The sequence below is a fragment of the Ornithodoros turicata genome, chromosome 6 (genome assembly GCF_037126465.1).
Source record: "Ornithodoros turicata isolate Travis chromosome 6, ASM3712646v1, whole genome shotgun sequence".
Classification (NCBI taxonomy): Eukaryota; Metazoa; Arthropoda; class Arachnida; order Ixodida; family Argasidae; genus Ornithodoros; species Ornithodoros turicata.
The window spans coordinates 24,448,483-24,468,980 of NC_088206.1; the positions used below are offsets into that span (position 1 = coordinate 24,448,483).

At 45.5% G+C, this 20,498-nt stretch overlaps 1 protein-coding gene across 1 annotated transcript; it reads left to right on the plus strand.

The window, feature by feature from the left end:
- Positions 1–17,640: 17,640 nt before the first annotated feature.
- Positions 17,641–20,259, plus strand: LOC135398368 (uncharacterized protein K02A2.6-like). Its single transcript, XM_064629781.1, has one exon. The coding sequence runs from the start codon at positions 17,641–17,643 to the stop codon at positions 20,257–20,259; it is 2,619 nt and encodes an 872-aa protein (XP_064485851.1).
- Positions 20,260–20,498: the final 239 nt, after the last annotated feature.

Genomic DNA, 20,498 nt, shown 5'->3' on the forward strand with positions numbered 1-20,498 from the left:
CCCCCATCGCACACACCTTCATTTGCAAATGTAAAGGGTCCTTGTTTCGGACGGCGTAAGGTTGTTGTCGGACGAGCGCATTCATTTCTTGCAGACGTCATCATCGAGGCGGGGCGTGTAAGTAACGCCCACTTGCCGACAGTCCCGTTTCGCCTAATGAGATTGCACGGCAGTCCCATTTCGCCTAACGCCTGTCACCCCTCCTGCCTCTCTAATCCGATAATCTGGATTAGGCGAAGTGGGAATAGGCGAAGTGGGATCTAACCTATTCGACGGCTGTGGTTGACTGCTTGTGTTGATTAGTACTGCGCGTATTTTATTTTGCTGCTCTTGCGTTAAAATATATATTGGGGTATTGCTTTGTCACTGTCAAAGCGGTTCCAGGTGTTCATTCTAGCGTTGGGGCAATGATCTATGCAGAGGAAGCTTTTATGAATTCCTATCTCAACTGAATGATAGAAGCGTTGAGCTATGTTATCAGAATTATAAAACTAATTCATTCATCTTACATTGGAATCTCAGTGCAGACGAGTCCGTGGGTGGTTACTTTAATCCCATACGTAAGGGAAACTGTAGAACTGAACTTAAATTTGCGAAGCTATTGCCTCATGCAGTGTCGGTTATACTTATAAGTGAGAGCCCCAAGATATTGACAGTCAATGCTGACCTTGCAGTTCACTTGGATTAAATCATGGATGTTCCAGATCTTGAATTGTTGTTTTTAATGGATCCTCAAACCGTGAGAATGCATCAAGGAACCTATACTACCGACAGAGTTTCGCCACTTTCATGTATGTGGACAGCTTTGATCTACCACAAATTGAAGAAGAGCTGCTAGATCTACCTATTGATGAATATTGTGACAAGTGTATGCACAGTCTCTACAGCTCCCACTGCGGCCTCTTTGTTTCCGTATTTGCTTCTCGTCTTTGTAAGAATTACTCACTCAAAAGCATTATGTCATTATTTGACAATAACCTTGTACACAACGATCTCAAGGTAACAAAAATGACTGAAGAGGAATACCTCGTTTAAAAAATTGTCTCATATTATTTCTTCAATGTACAAGCTCTTTGAAGATAGTCCTCCAGACCCAATATCTTGCGAGAGCCGTCTTCCTTTCGCTGGACGATGTAAAGCGAATGTTGAACGTAATAATTCCGAAGCATTGGTCTTCTCAAACCGGCATTTATAATGGTCGGTGAAATCTGTTCACCATCACGATAGCGTCTTAACAGGTCACATTTCACAGCGCCAAGCTTTTGTAATCTTTTCCTTAGTTGTCCGCGTCTTGTTCCGATTTGATAAGGTAAACTTTGCAAGATGAGTGTGAAGTCGCTCTCTGGTCCGTTGCAATTCAGGTCTGAGTTTAATTTCATCAGGTCCTTGTACATCAACCACTGTATAGTCAAATGAAGTCTCTCAGCCGAGTTCATCCTCAATCTGAGCTGGGGTGGCATCTGAGATATGGCCTGATATTATGGTCTAGCCAGCCTGATGATTTCGTTGAAATCAGTCCCCAGCAACGACATCGTCTCAGATGGTCACCATTTTGTATAAAGAAACTTATGGGTGGTGTCTTTAATGTTTGGACAATGGGCAAACCGCCTGTCAGGAGGCACTGTAATCTAAAACAAAAATCTCTTTAAAGTAAGTGGAAGGAGATAAGAAAAGCTGTAAACTCACAGTCCTCCAGGGAGAGATAATAGCACGTACTTGTCTGTTTCCACCGTTGACTTGGGGGAGAATACAATGGAAAGGATGCGAACAGTTTCCTATTGGCTATGTTTTCTTTAGTAGGCTATTGGTTAACAGCTTTCTATGTACGGTTTTCGGGTCCGCCCACTTACTATAAAATAGCAGCCGTAGTTGGGTGGTTTTTCTCACCAAGTTCTGTTGCCCTGGTTGCAGTGCTTGTTTCATTTGTCAAAAATTGTTTTGGTGTGCTGTCTTCTGTTCAAGTCCTTCGACTCGTTGCCAATCTTTGAAGAGTAAGTTTGCTTCTTGCTTATTATTCTTTTTTTAATTTTTGGGATGTCTATTCTATTGCCTTGCTGTAGAATTTGTGGGTATGATTCTATTGACGATGTAGTTCGTCGTATGGAGGAGGAAGCTAACCCAAAGAACACACGCGGTCCTCAGGACGTCCCCACACTGTCATCGTGTCCTCGTCCTTCGAGGTTATCCTCAGGACGTCCTGGGTATAACACTCTCGGACGGTCCGTGAAGAGTCATTCAGGTACGTCCTGTGCCCGTCCTTGTGGGTAGCTAGCGGGACGAGAAATATTACTTTGTTTAGTTTACCTGTTCAGACTTTCTAAACACATTTGTTTTCTTTTTGGGCCGATCCTGGGATCTGATTGACATTTTTCTGAAATAAAGGGTGGTCCAGGGTAAAATTCTCTGCATCTAAAAAGGATGACTGTCTATGAAAAATGGAGCGCATTACTCGTGGAAGGGAGGGAAACGCTCGATTCTCTCGAACTGCTTTTGACTTTCAAAACTCCTACCTGAACGTCTCAAACCAAAAGGAGTAAGAAACATAAACTTCGCACTGATGTGGATCTAATACTTCAATCAATTCCTCACTTTGAGTATTATTTCTTTGCATAATCGAAAGAAACATGGATAGCTCACCCTTCGTTTTGCGTCACAGGCGAGCAGGACTCTCGAATGTACGGAGGATCGCGTTTCAGCAATAAACAGTGTCTGTTTTGGCTTCGGAAGGGAATTCTAGTACCTTTCGGAGTGAGTTTCTCGGACTTCGTGCCCCTGACAAGATTTTTTTTCGTCTTTTATATTTATCTCTGCTTTCTCTCTAAACCGCTGCGCTCGTTGTCTGTTATGAATTGTACTAGAAACAAACAGTGAGATTGTATCGCGGAAGTTAATCAAGATGTATGGAAAAAAGAGAAGTTATCAGGACTGCGTCTGGTTTCGTATAAATTATACGCAGAAAAATGAGGTGCAGGTGAAGTCGTCCTCACAAGGTCCTGCGAGTGTTCCAGGTTGACACCATGAGGATGTGCAGGTGATATGACCGGGAGTCCCACTTTAACAGGTAACACTGGGAGGACCAGTTGATAACTTCCTGAGGATGTCATCGTCGTCCGGGGTTGACATCCTGGGGACGATCGCAGGACGTTTCTGTGTTATTTGGGAACAATCCAAACGAAATAGATCCTGTTTCGTTTGATGAACAGTGGGGGTTGGAATTTGGTCAGGTTTTGATGGATGGAGTTTTTTATGCTAATATGCCAGCAGATGCCGTGCAAAATTTTGATACTTTATCCCCAGAGCCTGTTGTGAACAATCGGAACATGTTTCGGTGGCTCATGCTGGCATTAGTGTACCATATTTGCCGTTCTTTGAAACCGCTGCGGCCTTTGAAAGGTACCTTGGACGTTACGTCCTGTGGGCATCACCGTATGACGACTTTGTCGAGGATCCGTTCGAACACCTGATGCATTACCAACACGATATAGTTTCCATATTACAACAACACCCCATACCATTCAAATTTTATGTGAAAGTGAAAGTATTGATGGTGAAGCAAGTTGGCGACTCGATGACCAGCCACTTTTTTTAAGTGCCGTGTCGCGTGAAATTCATAGTCACTCGGATATAATGGTTGCCCTAAATGAAATGATTAGCGAGTTAGCGCAACCTAGAAAATTATCAGGGGGAAGGTAGCGGTTACCTCTATCGGGACATGTCCAAAATCGAATTGAATGCAAGCAGTATTCAAAAAAAAGAACATTGGTTGTGACACTGTAATTCCTACCGAATTGGAAAAAAAAAAAGAACGAGAACACTCACAAATGTAAAATGCCCCAGCGATGAGTGTTTCAAATTTAATACTTTAGCTCTATTGCATCCTCAAAAAACACACGCGAATGATTGGAAAACATATTGCAAGTATCTGGTGGATCTCGAATCGAATCCCTTGGCTAGAGTCAGATGGTGTCCCAATGGTCCGGTGTCATATTCCTATCTCAACTGAATGATAGAAGCGTTGAGCTATGTTATCAGAATTATAAAACTAATTCATTCATCTTACATTGGAACCTCAGTGCAGACGAGTCCGTGGGTGGTTACTTTAATCCCATACGTAAGGGACTGGAATGTGATTGCAGAATTTGAAGAACAGAACAAAATTGAAGTGTATGTGTACTCATATCAGGATGGAGGTATCCACACTTCTCGTGTTCCGCTTCCCCTATTTGTCGATAAGGTATAATTATTGGAATTTGATAATCACTTCTTCGGGAGAAATAATTTCAATACATTGTTTTGGAAGAAAGATTTTTTTGTGAAAAAGGTACGAGGGATTTTACAACACAGGAAAACTTAGTGTCGCATAGGAGAGTGTGCAGAAATTTTGAGGAGCTTTTGTTGGAGTTCCCAGAGCCTGGGAAGAATGTTCTAAAATTTGACAGAGAGAGAGAGAAATACATGATGACGATGATATGGGGATGACTTCCGCTCATTGAGCGGAATGCTACCCCATTGCTATTGGGGGAAAATTTGACAGGTTCAGCCACATGTTTGCATTTCACTATATTGTTGAACTCGATACAGAGTCTGTCCTCGATCCTGACACGAACGTGAAAAGTGCCGTGCAAAAGTATGTTATGAGCTCCTTCTGCTGTATTCTAATCAGAACATACGATTCGAAAATACTTGCAAATTAAAAATATTTAGGCCCCGACGCCGCTTCCAGGTGTGTCGACTGCCTGTTACGTTTACATAACAAGGTGGTTGATATCAGTCGTTGCCCTGCTCCCATTAAGCTCACAGCCAAAGAAACTCGTACATATAATGCGGCAACGCATTGTGAGTACTGTGGTGTATTATTTAGTGATGACAGGAAAACGGTCCGACATCATGATCATAGTCATGAAAGCAGTGTCAGCAACTTTTTGGCGACCATTCGTAACGAATGTAACATCAGTTGCAGCAATCATGGTAAAATTCCAGTGCTCATTCATAACCTTCAGTATGACACCAGCTCATTGTTGCATTGCTTCAGTGCATTGAATTGGAAACGTCTACCCAAGCTCGTCGCAACGAGTTCAGAGCGGATTTGGAATTTTGAATATTGCAATCTCATATTCAGGGACCCAACACAACAGTTGCCTTAACAGTTCCCTTTCTTGCTTGGGGGATAGTTTGAAAGTGTCGGAAGGGAATGAAGCATTTAAGTGCCTACAGCCAGTGTAAGTAGTAAGAGAATAATACAACTGAACGAGCTACTTGACACCTTCTTCGTCTCTCACCCCCCCCCCCCCCCTGCAACCCCCAATTTTGCAATTTCCACCTCCACCCAATTTTCATTTTTTTATTTTCGATTTTTTCACTTAAAATCGCTCATACACACATAAGGATGCGATAATAGAGCGTAGATATAATTTTCAATTAATAAATTCAATTACGATTCATTCCAACGAGAGAGAGAAAGGAGGAAGATATCAAATTATCGTTAAGTTGTATTTTTCCATAATGAGACACATGAAAAGAAGCGCACATACGCATAAATACACATTCTAAACTCATTTAATAATTCAAGTCATTACTATACATATTCAATTCATTAATGTGTCAGTCCAGGTTCGGTAACAGCATCAGCCCATGGGCGCCGCCATTTGCAAAGCGTCACACCATGCAGGTCGGAAAGCATCACGTCAGGTGGCAGCACAGCTGTCATCATGGGGACTTCCGTGGAATGCAGAAAAAACAAAACAAAAAAGTGCTAACGAGGGGAAAACACGCGCGAAAACAGGCGCATACACACACAAGATTTTCACCATCGCGAACATGTGCGGGCATGCACCGACGACAATAGCAACAAGGGCATTGCGAACATGTTTGGGCATGCACGGACATGCATAACAACAACAACAAGGGGAAGGCTTTCTGCTAATCGCAACAAGGTAAATCGCAAAACATACACTACACCAACACACGCTGTCAAGTAATCGCAGTTGGGGGGTAGGTAAACGCGACAACAAAAGAGGTATAAAAATGACAACTCACCGGCACCGAAGTATTTCCACACACATCACTCAGTCAAAAACAGTCTTCGTCCTAAAGTCGCTCGTCACGAAATCCGTGGCGAGGAAAGCACCAACAGCATGACCACCACTCAGAGATCCACCCGAGGCAATGAAGCGTCCGTTGATTTCTCCGCCGGGACATCAAGAGCTCTGCACTGTCATTGGTCGTGACGTCATCCGTTCCAAAGGTCGTCCAGACAGGAGAGCTTCGCAAATCCCCCACTGTTATTCATTAAATACATTAAACAATTATGACGTCATTGTTTATGGAAATCTTGCATTAAAGCAAAATCCAGACGGGTACGCACCTACACCACAACCGCTGCCCTAGCTTCCCCTGCGAGAATGAAGCACTAGTCCACCAGACACCGCGCTGTTTGACGTCATCATTTCCTCCCATTGTCTGAGGCTGCTCCTGTGAGCACCCAACCACCGCCCCAACGGTCAACGTTTCAAAGTTCGCTCTTGCTATCAGGACTGAAGAATGCGCGCCAGACAGGATTGCTTCATGCTCCCAGGTATTAATCGAATTTACATCGCCATATTATTTTCATTTCCGGGCTATTACTGATTTTCATTCTTACATTAAAGATTACAAAAACTACTACTACTACAAAAAAATGTCCTTGCTCCTGTTATTGAAGATCATGTGAAATTACTCGAATTTTTAACAGTCATAAATTATATTCACTCATTAAGGGAAACACCATCCATGCGCAAAGGCTGAGAAAAAAAAATAACTGAGCCTTGCAATTAAGCACTATTTCCTCGAAGACTTACTAAATGACTAAATAAACATATCAAAAAGCGCTTTTTCTACTTTCAATCATTAAGAACCATATCAACATTTTTTTACAACAATTCAAGAAACTAATCATCTCTCTCTTCATCGACGCTGTTGCTTCTGTCTAAAATAACTGTCCCTATTGAAGATGAGAAAATAATAAGGCGAGCCTGGACCACTCAAAGTGATCAATAGGCTTACTCAATGCGCGAAAATCATATTTTCTTTCTGATTTTGCTCTTTAAAAGTAGCGCACTATCCACAAAGCGCGATCTCAGTTGTCTCGCGACGTAAACCCCCAATTATTATTATTATTATCCATAAAGCGCGCCAGGTTTTCCTCAACCCCCACTTCTGCTTGCTACATGATGTGTCATGCAGTGACACAGGGCAAGAATGAATCAATTTAGCATATGAAATGCATTTTCACCATTCCGTTTTGCAGCTTGCTTCCATGAGCAGACACGCAACCCTCCCTTTTTTGTTCACGTTCGCTATGAACCAGGGTGTCGAACCGAACCCGAACCCGAACCGAAAACCGTACCTGAACCGTTATTTTTGCCGGAACCGAACCCGAACCGCAATTTTCATGACACTGTTGAACCCGAGCCGGAGCAGAACCGGAAAAAATAATAGAGGTAACCGGTTCGCAACAAAACGGTTCGGACATAAAAGAAATCAGCATAAGAGTTCAAGTGCCTCTCAACCCCTGAACGAGGACACATTGGTGTCCTCGTTGGACATTGGGACGAATCATGGATTTCGCAAATTTTCAGCTAGCAGTCAAACGAGGACGTATAGTAAGTATGCTTTCAGAGTCTTTTTTAACACGTTGAAACGCAGTTGCCCTTGTGAGCGCCGCGGCTAGCGCCCCACGCACGCGCTGCGGCGTCTGCTCTTCACAGAGGAGGCGCCACGCGGACGAATGAAGCAGAAATGGAGTAGGCCAGTTGTGTAGCTCTATAGGACGAATATGTGATTAAGCAAGCGCCCAACATTTCCCTTTACACGTGAGCACCAAAAATTAAACAAGTCAGAAACATGAGAAGTGGAGAAGGAGCGTACGCAGAACGGTGCCTGTTTGATTGGTCGTGGTTTGAACAGTAAATGTGGTTCTGCTTACTGGCAGTGCAGTCGTGTCGTGACACATTGCGTTTGCGTTGTGGATTAACTGGTACACGGCTGTGAGCTCGGACAGAGCAAGGCTGGCAGACTTATTTTCCCCATGCTTCAGTACGGTTTCAGATCGATTCACGCTGCGAATGCAGTGTGCCGGCAGGTACCGTCGTCTATGTAAAATGCTGTCAGGGATGGGCAGTATTTAAATACATTGTAATTAAAATACTATTTAAAATATAAATACATGTATTTATAATTATATTTAAATACCAACTTTTGGGTACTTATTCTTGTAAATAATTTATAAATACTCCTATATACAGAATGTACTGACTCATATTCGAAAATTGCCCTGCATTTGACCTTTCGGGAAGACGGCCGAGTTTCGTGCGCAGTTATGCCGTGTTTGCGCCAGCATGCGCATGCGACAACCATTCTAGATGACGATTTTTCACTGCTGTTGCGGATAACGGTCGCGACTACCCAATTACCTTGTTGTACGAAGCATCCTAGTCAAATTTAGTACAAGCCTTTGTTCATCGGCACCTGTGGAGATGCTGTTCTCCTTTGCGAATCTGATTGTCCGGCCGAACAGAAGACGCCTAAAAGATGCAGTCTTCGAGAAATTTCTAATGTTAAAATCGCCATGATAATCTAACAAATAAATGTTATTGTTACTTGCTGATTTGTTGTTATAATCATCATTATTTCTGTAATTCCAGATGCCATCCAGACGCCATCTTACAGCATTTATGGTACTAGTAGTTACAGTATTTAAATACTGTATTAATATTTTGTATTTAAACACTCACATTGAAAATTATTTATGAAGAGTATTTAAATACCCCTTTCAACAAAGTATTTTGTATTTATATTTAAATAAAAAAATGTATTTATGCCCATCCGTGAATGCTGTCCATCTTATTAAGCTTCATTTAAGTGTATCTTGCTGGCACTGTGCGTGTGAAAAAGAGGTTTAGGCAGGGTGTCGAACCGCAAAAAATACGGGTTCGGTTCGGGTTCGGGTTCGCGTTTCTTGGATTTCGTTCCAGTTCAGTTCCGGGTACAAGTTGCTTAGACACGCCGTCTTCCGCGAGGGACGTTAAATACGGGGTGCCGTGTAATGAGCTTTCATTGCACGTTAAAGAACCCTCAGGTGGGCAAAAGCAATCCACAGACCGACCGCTGTGGCGTCGCTCATGATCTCAGTTGTCTCGCGACGTAAACACCCAATTATTATCAGTTCAGTTCCGGTTCGGCCACGCCAAAAATCGAATCGGTTCACAAACCGGTTCGCAGCCCCGAACGGGTTCGCGAACCGGTTCAACGCTTCCATTTTATATCTCCCATAAAACTGCTTTTATCAAGAAATGCGTGGCTAATAGCTTACTGCTGTTGTCTGCATTGACGTTTTTAGTGGTCAGGTACTCCCTTTAGCGAGAGAAAGGAAAAATGGATGAACACTTGCACATAGCGTCCACGCTGATGAAGTGCTGTAGTCCTGCTACTTTCTGTTCCTAAACCTCTTTTTCACACGCACAGTGCCAGCAAGATACACTTAAATGAAGCATAATAAGATGGACAGCATTCACGGATGGGCATAAATACATTTTTTTAATTTAAATATAAATACAAAATACTTTGTTGAAAGGGGTATTTAAATACTCTTCATAAATAATTTTCAATGTGAGTGTTTAAATACAAAATATTAATACAGTATTTAAATACTGTAACTACTAGTACCATAAATGCTGTAAGATGGCGTCTGGATGGCATCTGGAATTACAGAAATAATGATGATTATAACAACAAATCAGCAAGTAACAATAACATTTATTTGTTAGATTCTCATGGCGATTTTAACATTAGAAATTTCTCGAAGACTGCATCTTTTAGGCGTCTTCTGTTCGGCCGGACAATCAGATTCGCAAAGGAGAACAGCATCTCCACAGGTGCCGATGAACAAAGGCTTGTACTAAATTTGACTAGGATGCTTCGTACAACAAGGTAATTGGGTAGTCGCGACCGTTATCCGCAACAGCAGTGAAAAATCGTCATCTAGAATGGTTGTCGCATGCGCATGCTGGCGCAAACACGGCATAACTGCGCACGAAACTCGGCCGTCTTCCCGAAAGGTCAAATGCAGGGCAATTTTCGAATATGAGTCAGTACATTCTGTATATAGGAGTATTTATAAATTATTTACAAGAATAAGTACCCAAAAGTTGGTATTTAAATATAATTATAAATACATGTATTTATATTTTAAATAGTATTTTAATTACAATGTATTTAAATACTGCCCATCCCTGACAGCATTTTACATAGACGACGGTACCTGCCGGCACACTGCATTCGCAGCGTGAATCGATCTGAAACCGTACTGAAGCATGGGGAAAATAAGTCTGCCAGCCTTGCTCTGTCCGAGCTCACAGCCGTGTACCAGTTAATCCACAACGCAAACGCAATGTGTCACGACACGACTGCACTGCCAGTAAGCAGAACCACATTTACTGTTCAAACCACGACCAATCAAACAGGCACCGTTCTGCGTACGCTCCTTCTCCACTTCTCATGTTTCTGACTTGTTTAATTTTTGGTGCTCACGTGTAAAGGGAAATGTTGGGCGCTTGCTTAATCACATATTCGTCCTATAGAGCTACACAACTGGCCTACTCCATTCCTGCTTCATTCGTCCGCGTGGCGCCTCCTCTGTGAAGAGCAGACGCCGCAGCGCGTGCGTGGGGCGCTAGCCGCTGCGCTCACAAGGGCAACTGCGTTTCAACGTGTTAAAAAAGACTCTGAACGCATACTTACTATACGTCCTCGTTTGACTGCTAGCTGAAAATTTGCGAAATCCATGATTCGTCCCAATGTCCAACGAGGACACCAATGTGTCCTCGTTCAGGGATTGAGAGGCACTTGAACTCTTATGCTGATTTCTTTTATGTCCGAACCGTTTTGTTGCGAACCGGTTACCTCTATTATTTTTTCCGGTTCTGCTCCGGTTCGGGTTCAACAGCGTCATGAAAATTGCGGTTCGGGTTCGGGTTCGGTTCCGGCAAAAATAACGGTTCGGGTACGGTTTTCGGTTCGGGTTCGGGTTCGGTTCGACACCCTGGGTTTAGGAACAGAAAGTAGCAGGACTACAGCACTTCATCAGCGTGGACGCTATGTGCAAGTGTTTATCCATTTCTCCTTTCTCTCGCTAAAGGGAGTACCTGACCACTAAAAACGTCAATGCAGACAACAGCAGTAAGCTATTAGCCACGTATTTCTTGATAAAAGCAGTTTTATGGGAGATATAAAATGGAAGCGTTGAACCGGTTCGCGAACCGGTTCGGGGCTACGAACCGGTTTATGAACCGGTTCGATTTTTGGCGTGGCCGAACCGTAACTGAACCGGAACGAAATCCAAGAAACGCGAACCCGAGCCCGAACCGAACCCGTATTTTTTGCGGTTCGACACCCTGCTATGAACTTTAAATATTATTACTTGAAATGCAACAAATTGCAGCAGATTCGTCTCACAGAGACGGAAATTTGCATTGAACGCTCAGATACCCGATTTTCTGCGCTACGACTGCAAAATTAAGCACCATCATCAACACATAAGTCATATAGCGTGTCATGCCTTATGAAGCAAAGTGCCTACTGCCAACCATGACAGAACACGTACACAAACACACACTCCAGTTTCTACTGTCCGAAAATTATTGAACCGCGTAATAGTACGCACCCTGAGCTTTACCAGGAAATCTAAACTTGAACAGAGCTACAAGCCCGACAAAAGCTAACACTGACAAACAACAACTGAAAAACAACAATTAAAACACACACCCATTCGTTTCTGCTGTCTGAATTCGCGCTAAATGCGTGAGCGATTCCAATAGCAAGCACCCGTTTGAAGAAAGCATAACAAATGCAGCTCAACACACCCCTCGCCACAATAGCCGGGTGGGAGGCGGCACGATTCACAAAAAAAACGACTTCTCTTTCTGATTTTGCTTTTGAAACACGGTTAACTAGCCCCCCCCCCCCCCCCCAATTAAGCGCTCCAAGTTTTTCTTACTTCTCATTCCTTCCTGCGACTTCCGCGTCCTGTCATGCAATGAAGCATGGCAAGAATTAGTAACTTTAGCATACGAAAGTCATTTTCACCATTCCATTTCGGAATTTGCTTCCATGGCCAGGGACATCCCCATTGGGGTTCTCCGTACTCGGGAAACTGCACGCCACTATCTGCGTCTACGTGCCCATCATAACCGTCACACTCTGATTCGCAAGCTTCACGCTAGACGGAACGCGACGGTTCATGCTGCTGTGACATCATTCAGACCTCATATCCCCAAATTCATAGTCGACCAGACGGCACCCAAAGTGCCTCCATGGACGTTGCCATCGCCGTCTGTCACTGTCTCCATCCCCGGTCTCAAGAACAACAAAAAGAACTATCCTGACTTTATTCTTAGGCAACTTACCCTTGGCTTCGTCGAGGCTCAATACCGCAACAGTACCGCTGTATACACGGATGGATCGTCGACCAGGGACACTTCATCTTCAGCCTTTGCCATTCCATCCCAGTCTGTTACACGTGGGTGTCGTCTATCTCACCGTACCTCATCGACATCCGCTGAACTTTATGCTATCTTGTTATTTTTGACATATGCGGAAGACTGTGAACCGCGGCACTGGGTAATTTACACAGACTCCAAAGCAGCTCTCCTGTGCATTAAAAACATGGGCATCCGCGGTTCCCTTGCCTCAGTGGTGATAGACATCCTGTGCGCCCTGAAGTCCCTACAAGATCGCTCCCACTACGTTGCCTTTCAGTGGGTTCCAGGGCATTGCGGAATAACTGGGAACCACGAGGCCGACGCTGCCGCTGCCGCTGCACACGAACAACGACCTTCTATGCCCATTATACTCTCGAGAGGAGACAGAAGATCCCTCCTCAGGCATTTGTCCGATTCCTGGTCTACCCTACAGTGGCAACACGACATTCCAACTATGTCCTCTTTGGGGAATGTAGACCCAACGCTGTCGTACCGACTGCCTGCAAAGCTTCCTCGTCCTCTGAAGTCACTCATCCACAGGCTACGTCTGAATGTGGCCTTCACTCCGTCCTATCGATACCAGCTAGGCTGTGAGGCTAGCCCTATGTGCAACGAGTGTGGCGTACTTGCCAACGTTGAGCACATACTCCTCCGCTGCCGGACCTATGTCAACGAGAGGCGTACACTGCAGTCGCAGCTTGCCACCCTTGGCTGCCGCCCCTTCAACTTGTCGACCATCCTCGGCCCTTGGGACACCGCGGCCGACTCCAGGGCGGCATTACGTCACGTGGTTGACTTCTTTGAGGCGACAGGCCTAAAGGACTCACTATGACCCCAGCAGCGCCCTCGGACACTCCCACCACCACGATCACGTCCAGCATCGTCATCGCCACTTCGATCATTCCCGTCATCTCTCATCGTCATCACTCATCATTGTCACCACTCATATTAGACCCCTAGCTATGGGGTAGCGTTCCACTCCTAGAGTGGAAAACCTCCCCACTTCATCATCAGAATATATATGTTGTTGTTGTTGCTTCCATGAGCATGCACACAACCGTCCGTTTTTTGTTCACATTGGCTATGAAAATCCAATAATCATACCTACTTCCAACAAATTGCAGTGAAATCCAGATTCGATTCACGGAGACGATAATTTCTACCCTCTGCGTTAAGCGCCCAGATACCCGTATTGCTGCTGGAATTGTAATAGCTATGACTGCAAAGCTCAAGCACGCTTCATCAACATAACAGTTATAATGCATGTCATGCTTTATCGAGCAAAGGGCATACACAATAATCGTGAAGTATGACAAGATACACGCTAACAAACAACAACAACTAACAGACAAACACATTTCTCCTCTCAGAAAATTATTAATCAGCATAATACGACATACTCTGAATTTTACCGATAAAACTAAGGCGCAGATATAGTCCAACGTTTTTGGCGTCGCCGTCAGCGACAGCCGAAGTCAGACACGCCAAGCAAAGCGATCCGGGAAATATGCGTTTATAGTCAGACGCGCGTTAGCAGTGGCCTGCGACCGTTGCGCATGCGCAAAGTCGCTGTGACTGCAGCAGCGCGACTGCGACTGCGCTAATCTGACTGCGCGAGCGTGGTTGGCGAAAAACAGAACATGTTCTATTCTGCGCGGCGCGGACGACGTCCTAGCGCGTTGAATGCCGCCGGCCGCGCTAGCCACCAGACTATAGAGGGTGTGATTTCCCCCGGCGTAGCGCAACTGTGCAGCGCGCGTACGCGCAGCACAGTTACGTCGGACTATATCTGCGCCTTAAGCTTGAACACAGCTACAAGCACGACAAACGCGCAATCTATCAACAATAACTGACGGTTAACTAACAAACACACCATTTAATTCTACGCTAAAGGCATGAGCGATTCGAGAAGAACAAAGCACATTGCTTTAAGAAAGCCTAACAGATGTAGTTTTAATACGGCCCTCGCTGCGATAGCGGCCTGCAAGGCTCATAAAATCGGTGCGGATCCTGGTAAATTAGCGCGCCCAAAACAAGCACTTTATAAGCACTTTTATGAGCCTTGCAGGCTGTTATCGCAGCGAGGGCCGTATTAAAACTACATCTGTTAGGCTTTCTTAAAGCAATGTGCTTTGTTCTTCTCGAATCGCTCATGCCTCTAGCGTAGAATTAAATGATGTGTTTGTTAGTTAACAGTCAGTTATTGTTGATAGATTGCGCGTTTGTCGTGCTTGTAGCTGTGTTCAAGCTTAGTTTTATCGGTAAAATTCAGAGTATGTCGTATTATGCTGATTAATAATTTTCTGAGAGGAGAAATGTGTCTGTCTGTTAGTTGTTGTTGTTTGTTAGCGTGTATCTTGTCATGCTTCACGATTATTGTGTATGCCCTTTGCTCGATAAAGCATGACACGCATTATAACTGTTATGTTGATGAAGCGTGCTTAAGTTTTGCAGTCATAGCTATTACAATTCCAGCAGCAATACGGGTATCTGGGCGCTTAACGCAGAGGGTAGAAATTATCGTCTCCGTGAATCGAATCTGGATTTCACTGCAATTTGTTGGAAGTAGGTATGATTATTGGATTTTCATAGCCAATGTGAACAAAAAACGAACGGTTGTGTGCATGCTCATGGAAGCAAATTCCGAAATGGAATGGTGAAAATGACTTTCGTATGCTAAAGTTACTAATTCTTGCCATGCTTCATTGCATGACAGAACGCGGAAGTCGCAGGAAGGAATGAGAAGTAAGAAAAACTTGGAGCGCTTAATTGGGGGGGGGGGGGGGGGGGGGGGCTAGTTAACCGTGTTTCAAAAGCAAAATCAGAAAGAGAAGTCGTTCGTGCCGCCTCCCACCCGGCTATTGTGGCGAGGGGTGTGTTGAGCTGCATTTGTTATGCTTTCTTCAAACGGGTGCTTGCTCTTGGAATCGCTCACGCATTTAGCGCGAATTCAGACAGCAGAAACGAATGGGTGTGTGTTTTAATTGTTGCTTTTCAGTTGTTGTTTGTCAGTGTTAGCTTTTGTCGGGCTTGTAGCTCTGTTCAAGTTTAGATTTCCTGGTAAAGCTCAGGGTGCGTACTATTACGTGGTTCAATAATTTTCGGACAGTAGAAACTGGAGTGTGTGTTTGTGTATGTGTTCTGTCATGGTTGGCAGTAGGCACTTTGCTTCATAAGGCATGACACGCTATATGACGTATGTGTTGATGATGGTGCTTAATTTTGCAGTCGTAGCGCAGAAAATCGGGTATCTGAGCGTTCAATGCAAATTTCCGTCTCTGTGAGACGAATCTGCTGCAATTTGTTGCATTTCAAGTAATAATATTTAAAGTTCATAGCGAACGTGAACAAAAAGGGAGGGTTGCGTGTCTGCTCATGGAAGCAAGCTGCAAAATGGAATGGTGAAAATGCATTTCGTATGCTAAATTGATTCATTCTTGCCCTGCGTCACTGCATGACACATCATGTAGCAAGCAGAAGTGGGGGTTGAGGAAAACTTGGCGCGCTTTATGGATTATAATAATAATAATTGGGGGTTTACGTCGCGAGACAACTGAGATCGCGCTTTGTCGATAGTGCGCTACTTTTAAGGAGCAAAATCAGAAAGAAAATATGATTTTCGCGCATTGAGTAAGCCTATTGATCACTTTGAGTGGTCCAGGCTCGCTTATTATTTTCTCATCTTCAATAGGGACAGTTATTTTAGACAGAAGCGTCCATGAAGAGAGAGATGATTACTTTCTCGAATTGTTGTACAAAAAATGTTGATATGGTTCTGTTGTGTCGATGCAAGGTGGAGAAGAACGAGAGGAAGGAAGATGAGGGTAGCTCACGCGGAGCGGACTGACATTCGAGGCATTCGGTTTCGGACATTGGTCCAGGACAGTTGTGCTAGATGTCAATAAAGACATAACAGATTAAGTTGTGCTAGATGTCAATAAAGACATAACAGATTGGCGCAGTCGACTACAATGAACCTGCATCCCCCACCAGTATTTCTGCCTTCCCCTGGCAAACCGGCCATTCCCTGGGAGGAGTGGATACAACTCTTCACGACTTACATGGAAGCCTGCGGTGGAACGGGATATGCATCTACACGTAAGAAGTGCATTTTACTGAACTGTCTTGGAGTGGAGGGACAACGGGTATTCCGTACTTTACCTGCTACGGCAGTTTCCTCGACCGTTGATGAGACGGAAGACGTGTATGCTGCCGCGGTGCAGAGCCTACAACGCTTCTACTTGCCAGCCCTAAATCGAACGGTCGAACGATACCGGTTTCGTGCAAGAGCGCAACATCCAGGTGAATCGATTGATGAGTTTATTACGGCGCTGCGAACCCTTAGTGCAAACTGCAAGTTCGAGGCCATGGCTGAAGACATGATTTGTGACCAGTTGGTGGAAAAGACATCGAGTCAGGCTGTCAGGGATCGCCTTCTACTAGAACCCGACCTGACCTTGGACACTGCTCTGGCAATTGCAAAGCAAGTGGAGCAAGCGCAAACAGAATCAGCTCTCCTGGCTACTCAGCAACACCACGCTACCGTCTCAGCTGTAGCTCGCCATGAGAAGAAAACGTCGAATGCATGCTATAGATGTGGGTCGACGAAGCACTTGGCAAACAGTCCCAGTTGTCCTGCTAGGAACAAAACTTGCCGGTCATGTAAGAGAAAAGGACACTTTGAGTCAGTGTGCCGACAGAAGTCCTCGGCACAAGCAACCTTGGTCAAGGAGGTGGACGTAGACGTCTATACAACATCGACGTCCACCACAAAGCCAATTTTCTGTGAAATACAAGCTGCGGGCGTGCCCTTACGTCTCCTGGTCGACACAGGCTCAGCGGTCTCCCTTTTACCTTCTAACGTCTACCATGAGAAGTTTTCTCATCGGCCTCTTCACAAGTCAGGAGTCGTACTTAGAGACTACTCTAAAGCAATCATCTCCACGGAAGGGATATTCTCTGCTACAGTATGCGCGCCTTGGACATCGCCATTGTACCTGCTCAGCAGCTTTGCCGGAAAGTGTCGGCGACACCCGCAGCACAGGTACCTCCGTGCCTGGCGAAATACCCTACTCTTTTCTCCGAGGAACTGGGACTGGCGAAGGGTTACAGACACAAAGTAACGATGAGGACATCGGTCGAACCAGTACAGCAAAAACTTCGCCGCCTTCCGTTGGAGGTTCGTCAAAAAGTCTCGGAGGAACTGCAGAAGCTGGAGCAGTCGGACATTATAGAGCGCATAGATGCCTCTGAATGGGTGTCCCCAATTGTAGCTGTCTGGAAGAAGACTGGAGAGCTAAGACTATGCGTGGACCTCAGAAAGCCCAATACAGCCATCGTCATTGATAGCCACCCCTTGCCTCACATGGAGGACATCTTTCATCACCTTGCTGGCGCTTCGTACTTTTCAAAACTGGACCTCTCTTCCGCCTATCATCAGATGGAGCTTGCAGAAGAAAGTCGAAATTTAACGGCGTTCATTACTCACGAGGGCCTCTTTCGCTACAAGCGTGTATGCTTTGGGTTGGCATCAGCGGCTGCTGCATTTCAGAAGATGTTGGCGATGGTCCTAAAGGGTCTAAAAGGTGTTATGCACTACCTTGATGATATCTTGGTATACGGTGCTACAATGGAGGAGCACAACCTTAGATTAGATAGAGTCCTCTTCGCACTGGAGGCCGCTGGACTGAGGTTGAACAAGAAGAAATGTGTCTTTGCCACCCGCGAGTTACAGTTTCTGGGACATTCTTTATCGCCGGATGGGTTGAGTCCGCTGCAGGATACGTTGGAAGCCATTCGTGATGCGCCATCTCCGCAGGATGTCGTATCCTTGCGCTCATTTCTTGGCCTTGCTTCGTACTACCTCAAATTCGTACCCCACTTCGCCACGGTGGTGAAGCCGCTTCGGCGACTGCTTCGCAAGGAGACACGATTTCTATGGACTGAAGAGCAAGAAACCGCATTCAACAAAGTCAAATCTCTCATCCAAGAGTGCGTACCGCTGGCTCTCTTCGATGCTTCGCTTCCTACAATTGTCACGGCAGATGCATCAAATTTCAGTCTGGGAGCTGTACTGCAGCAGGCGCATCCTGACGGTCTACGTACCGTCTGCTTCGCCTCAAGGGCTATGACAGCGACAGAATACCGGTACTCAACTGGGGAGAAGGAAGCTTTGGCATGCTTGTGGGCGTGCGAGAAGTGGCACGTATTACTTTTTGGACGCAAATTTACACTTTGCACCGACCATCAAGCCTTGGTCACGCTTTTGTCAACCCAAGGTACTGGACGGCAACCAATGCGTATTGCAAGATGGGCTGCACGTCTCCTTCAGTACAATTACACCATCGTATACAAGAAAGGAGAGCATAACTTCGTCGCCGACGCCCTGTCACGTCTTCCCCTACCTCACAAGCTGGCTACAACCGGAGATGAAGATGAGTTAGTGTGCTATGTTCAGCAGGCGCTATCCTGCATCACCATGCAGGAGCTGCTGCAGGCTATGGACGATGACGTCGTGCTCCGTCAGGTTTTAAGTTGCTTGGAACATGACCCTCAACTGGACAAGCAGCAGCAAGAGCAACTTTCTCCATATCTCAAACTTCGCGACGAGATCACTTCGGTGGGAGGTATCGTACTCAGAGGGTCAAGTATAATCCCTCCTTCCTCGCTGAGGAAACGAATTGTCGACATCGCTCATGAGTCACATTCGGGAATCGTCCGGACGAAGCAACGTATACGTGAGCGTTATTGGTGGCCTCGTATGGACGCTGAAATTGAGACTTATGTACGAGACTGTTACATATGTCGTGAAGCGGACAAGACTGCGGTGACGCACAAAGCACCTCTACAGCCGGTACCTTTCCCTTGCGGTCCGTGGAAGCAGTTGGGGATAGATATCGTAGGTCCATTCGCCAACCTTCCAGCACGCTGCCGTTTCGCTATCACAGCTGTGGATTATTTTAGCAAGTGGCCGGAGGTAGCGTTTTTTTCGCATGTCACCACAGAAGTTATCCTTGAGTTTTTAATGGACATCTTCGTTCGTGAGGGATACCCTGAAATTTTGGTTTCGGACCACGGGCCTCAATTCGAAGCTCTACAGTTCAAGAACTTTCTTGCCGAGAGGGGTATACTGCACCGACAGTCGGCAATATACCATCCTGAAGCAAACGGACAGGTCGAACGCTTCAATAGAGTTCTGAAGGGCTTCCTCCAAACGATTTCACTCACTGGGAGGATTGTGTCGCAAGATGTGAAGGCGTTCCTGGGGATCTACAGGGCTACGCCTCACGCAGCAACGGGGTTATCGCCATCAGAACTGCTGCATCAGAGGCGCATGAAATCAAAACTCGACGTAGCCGGATTCCCGAACCTGGACAAAGATATTCAGAGGGAAATGGCTTCGCTACGTGAGCGTATCAAGAAGTATCAGGAAAAGACTAAAGCTTATTTCGACGAACGCCACCGGGTGAGGACCCCTAAGTTCCAGCCGGGAGACTATGTACGCGTCCATCTACCCGGTCACCGTCCGAAAGGATCCCGGGCGTATGGTCCGCCCATCGCCATACAAGAGAAAGTGGGACTCAGCACGTTTGTCTTGGCAGATGGGACAGTGCGCAACGCGTCTAGACTAGCTGCATCCGAAGTTGGACAACAGCCTGTCAACTCAGGGTTACCTACCCAAACAAACGCCACCCTTAGGCGTTCGGAAAGGACACGGAAACCACCGGATCGCTTCCGACCATAAGGCCACTTTTCAGAGGGGGAGTGTTGTGTCGATGCAAGGTGGAGAAGAACGAGAGGAAGGAAGATGAGGGTAGCTCACGCGGAGCGGACTGACATTCGAGGCATTCGGTTTCGGACATTGGTCCAGGACAGTTGTGCTAGATGTCAATAAAGACATAACAGGTTCTTAATGATTGAAAGTAGAAAAAGCGCTTTTTGATATGTTTATTCAGTCATTTAGTAAGTCTTCGAGGAAATAGT

Bases quoted from the DNA above. Each gene is read 5' to 3' on its own strand.
- LOC135398368 (XM_064629781.1), top strand. From the start codon at position 17,641: ATGAGGACATCGGTCGAACCAGTACAGCAAAAACTTCGCCGCCTTCCG.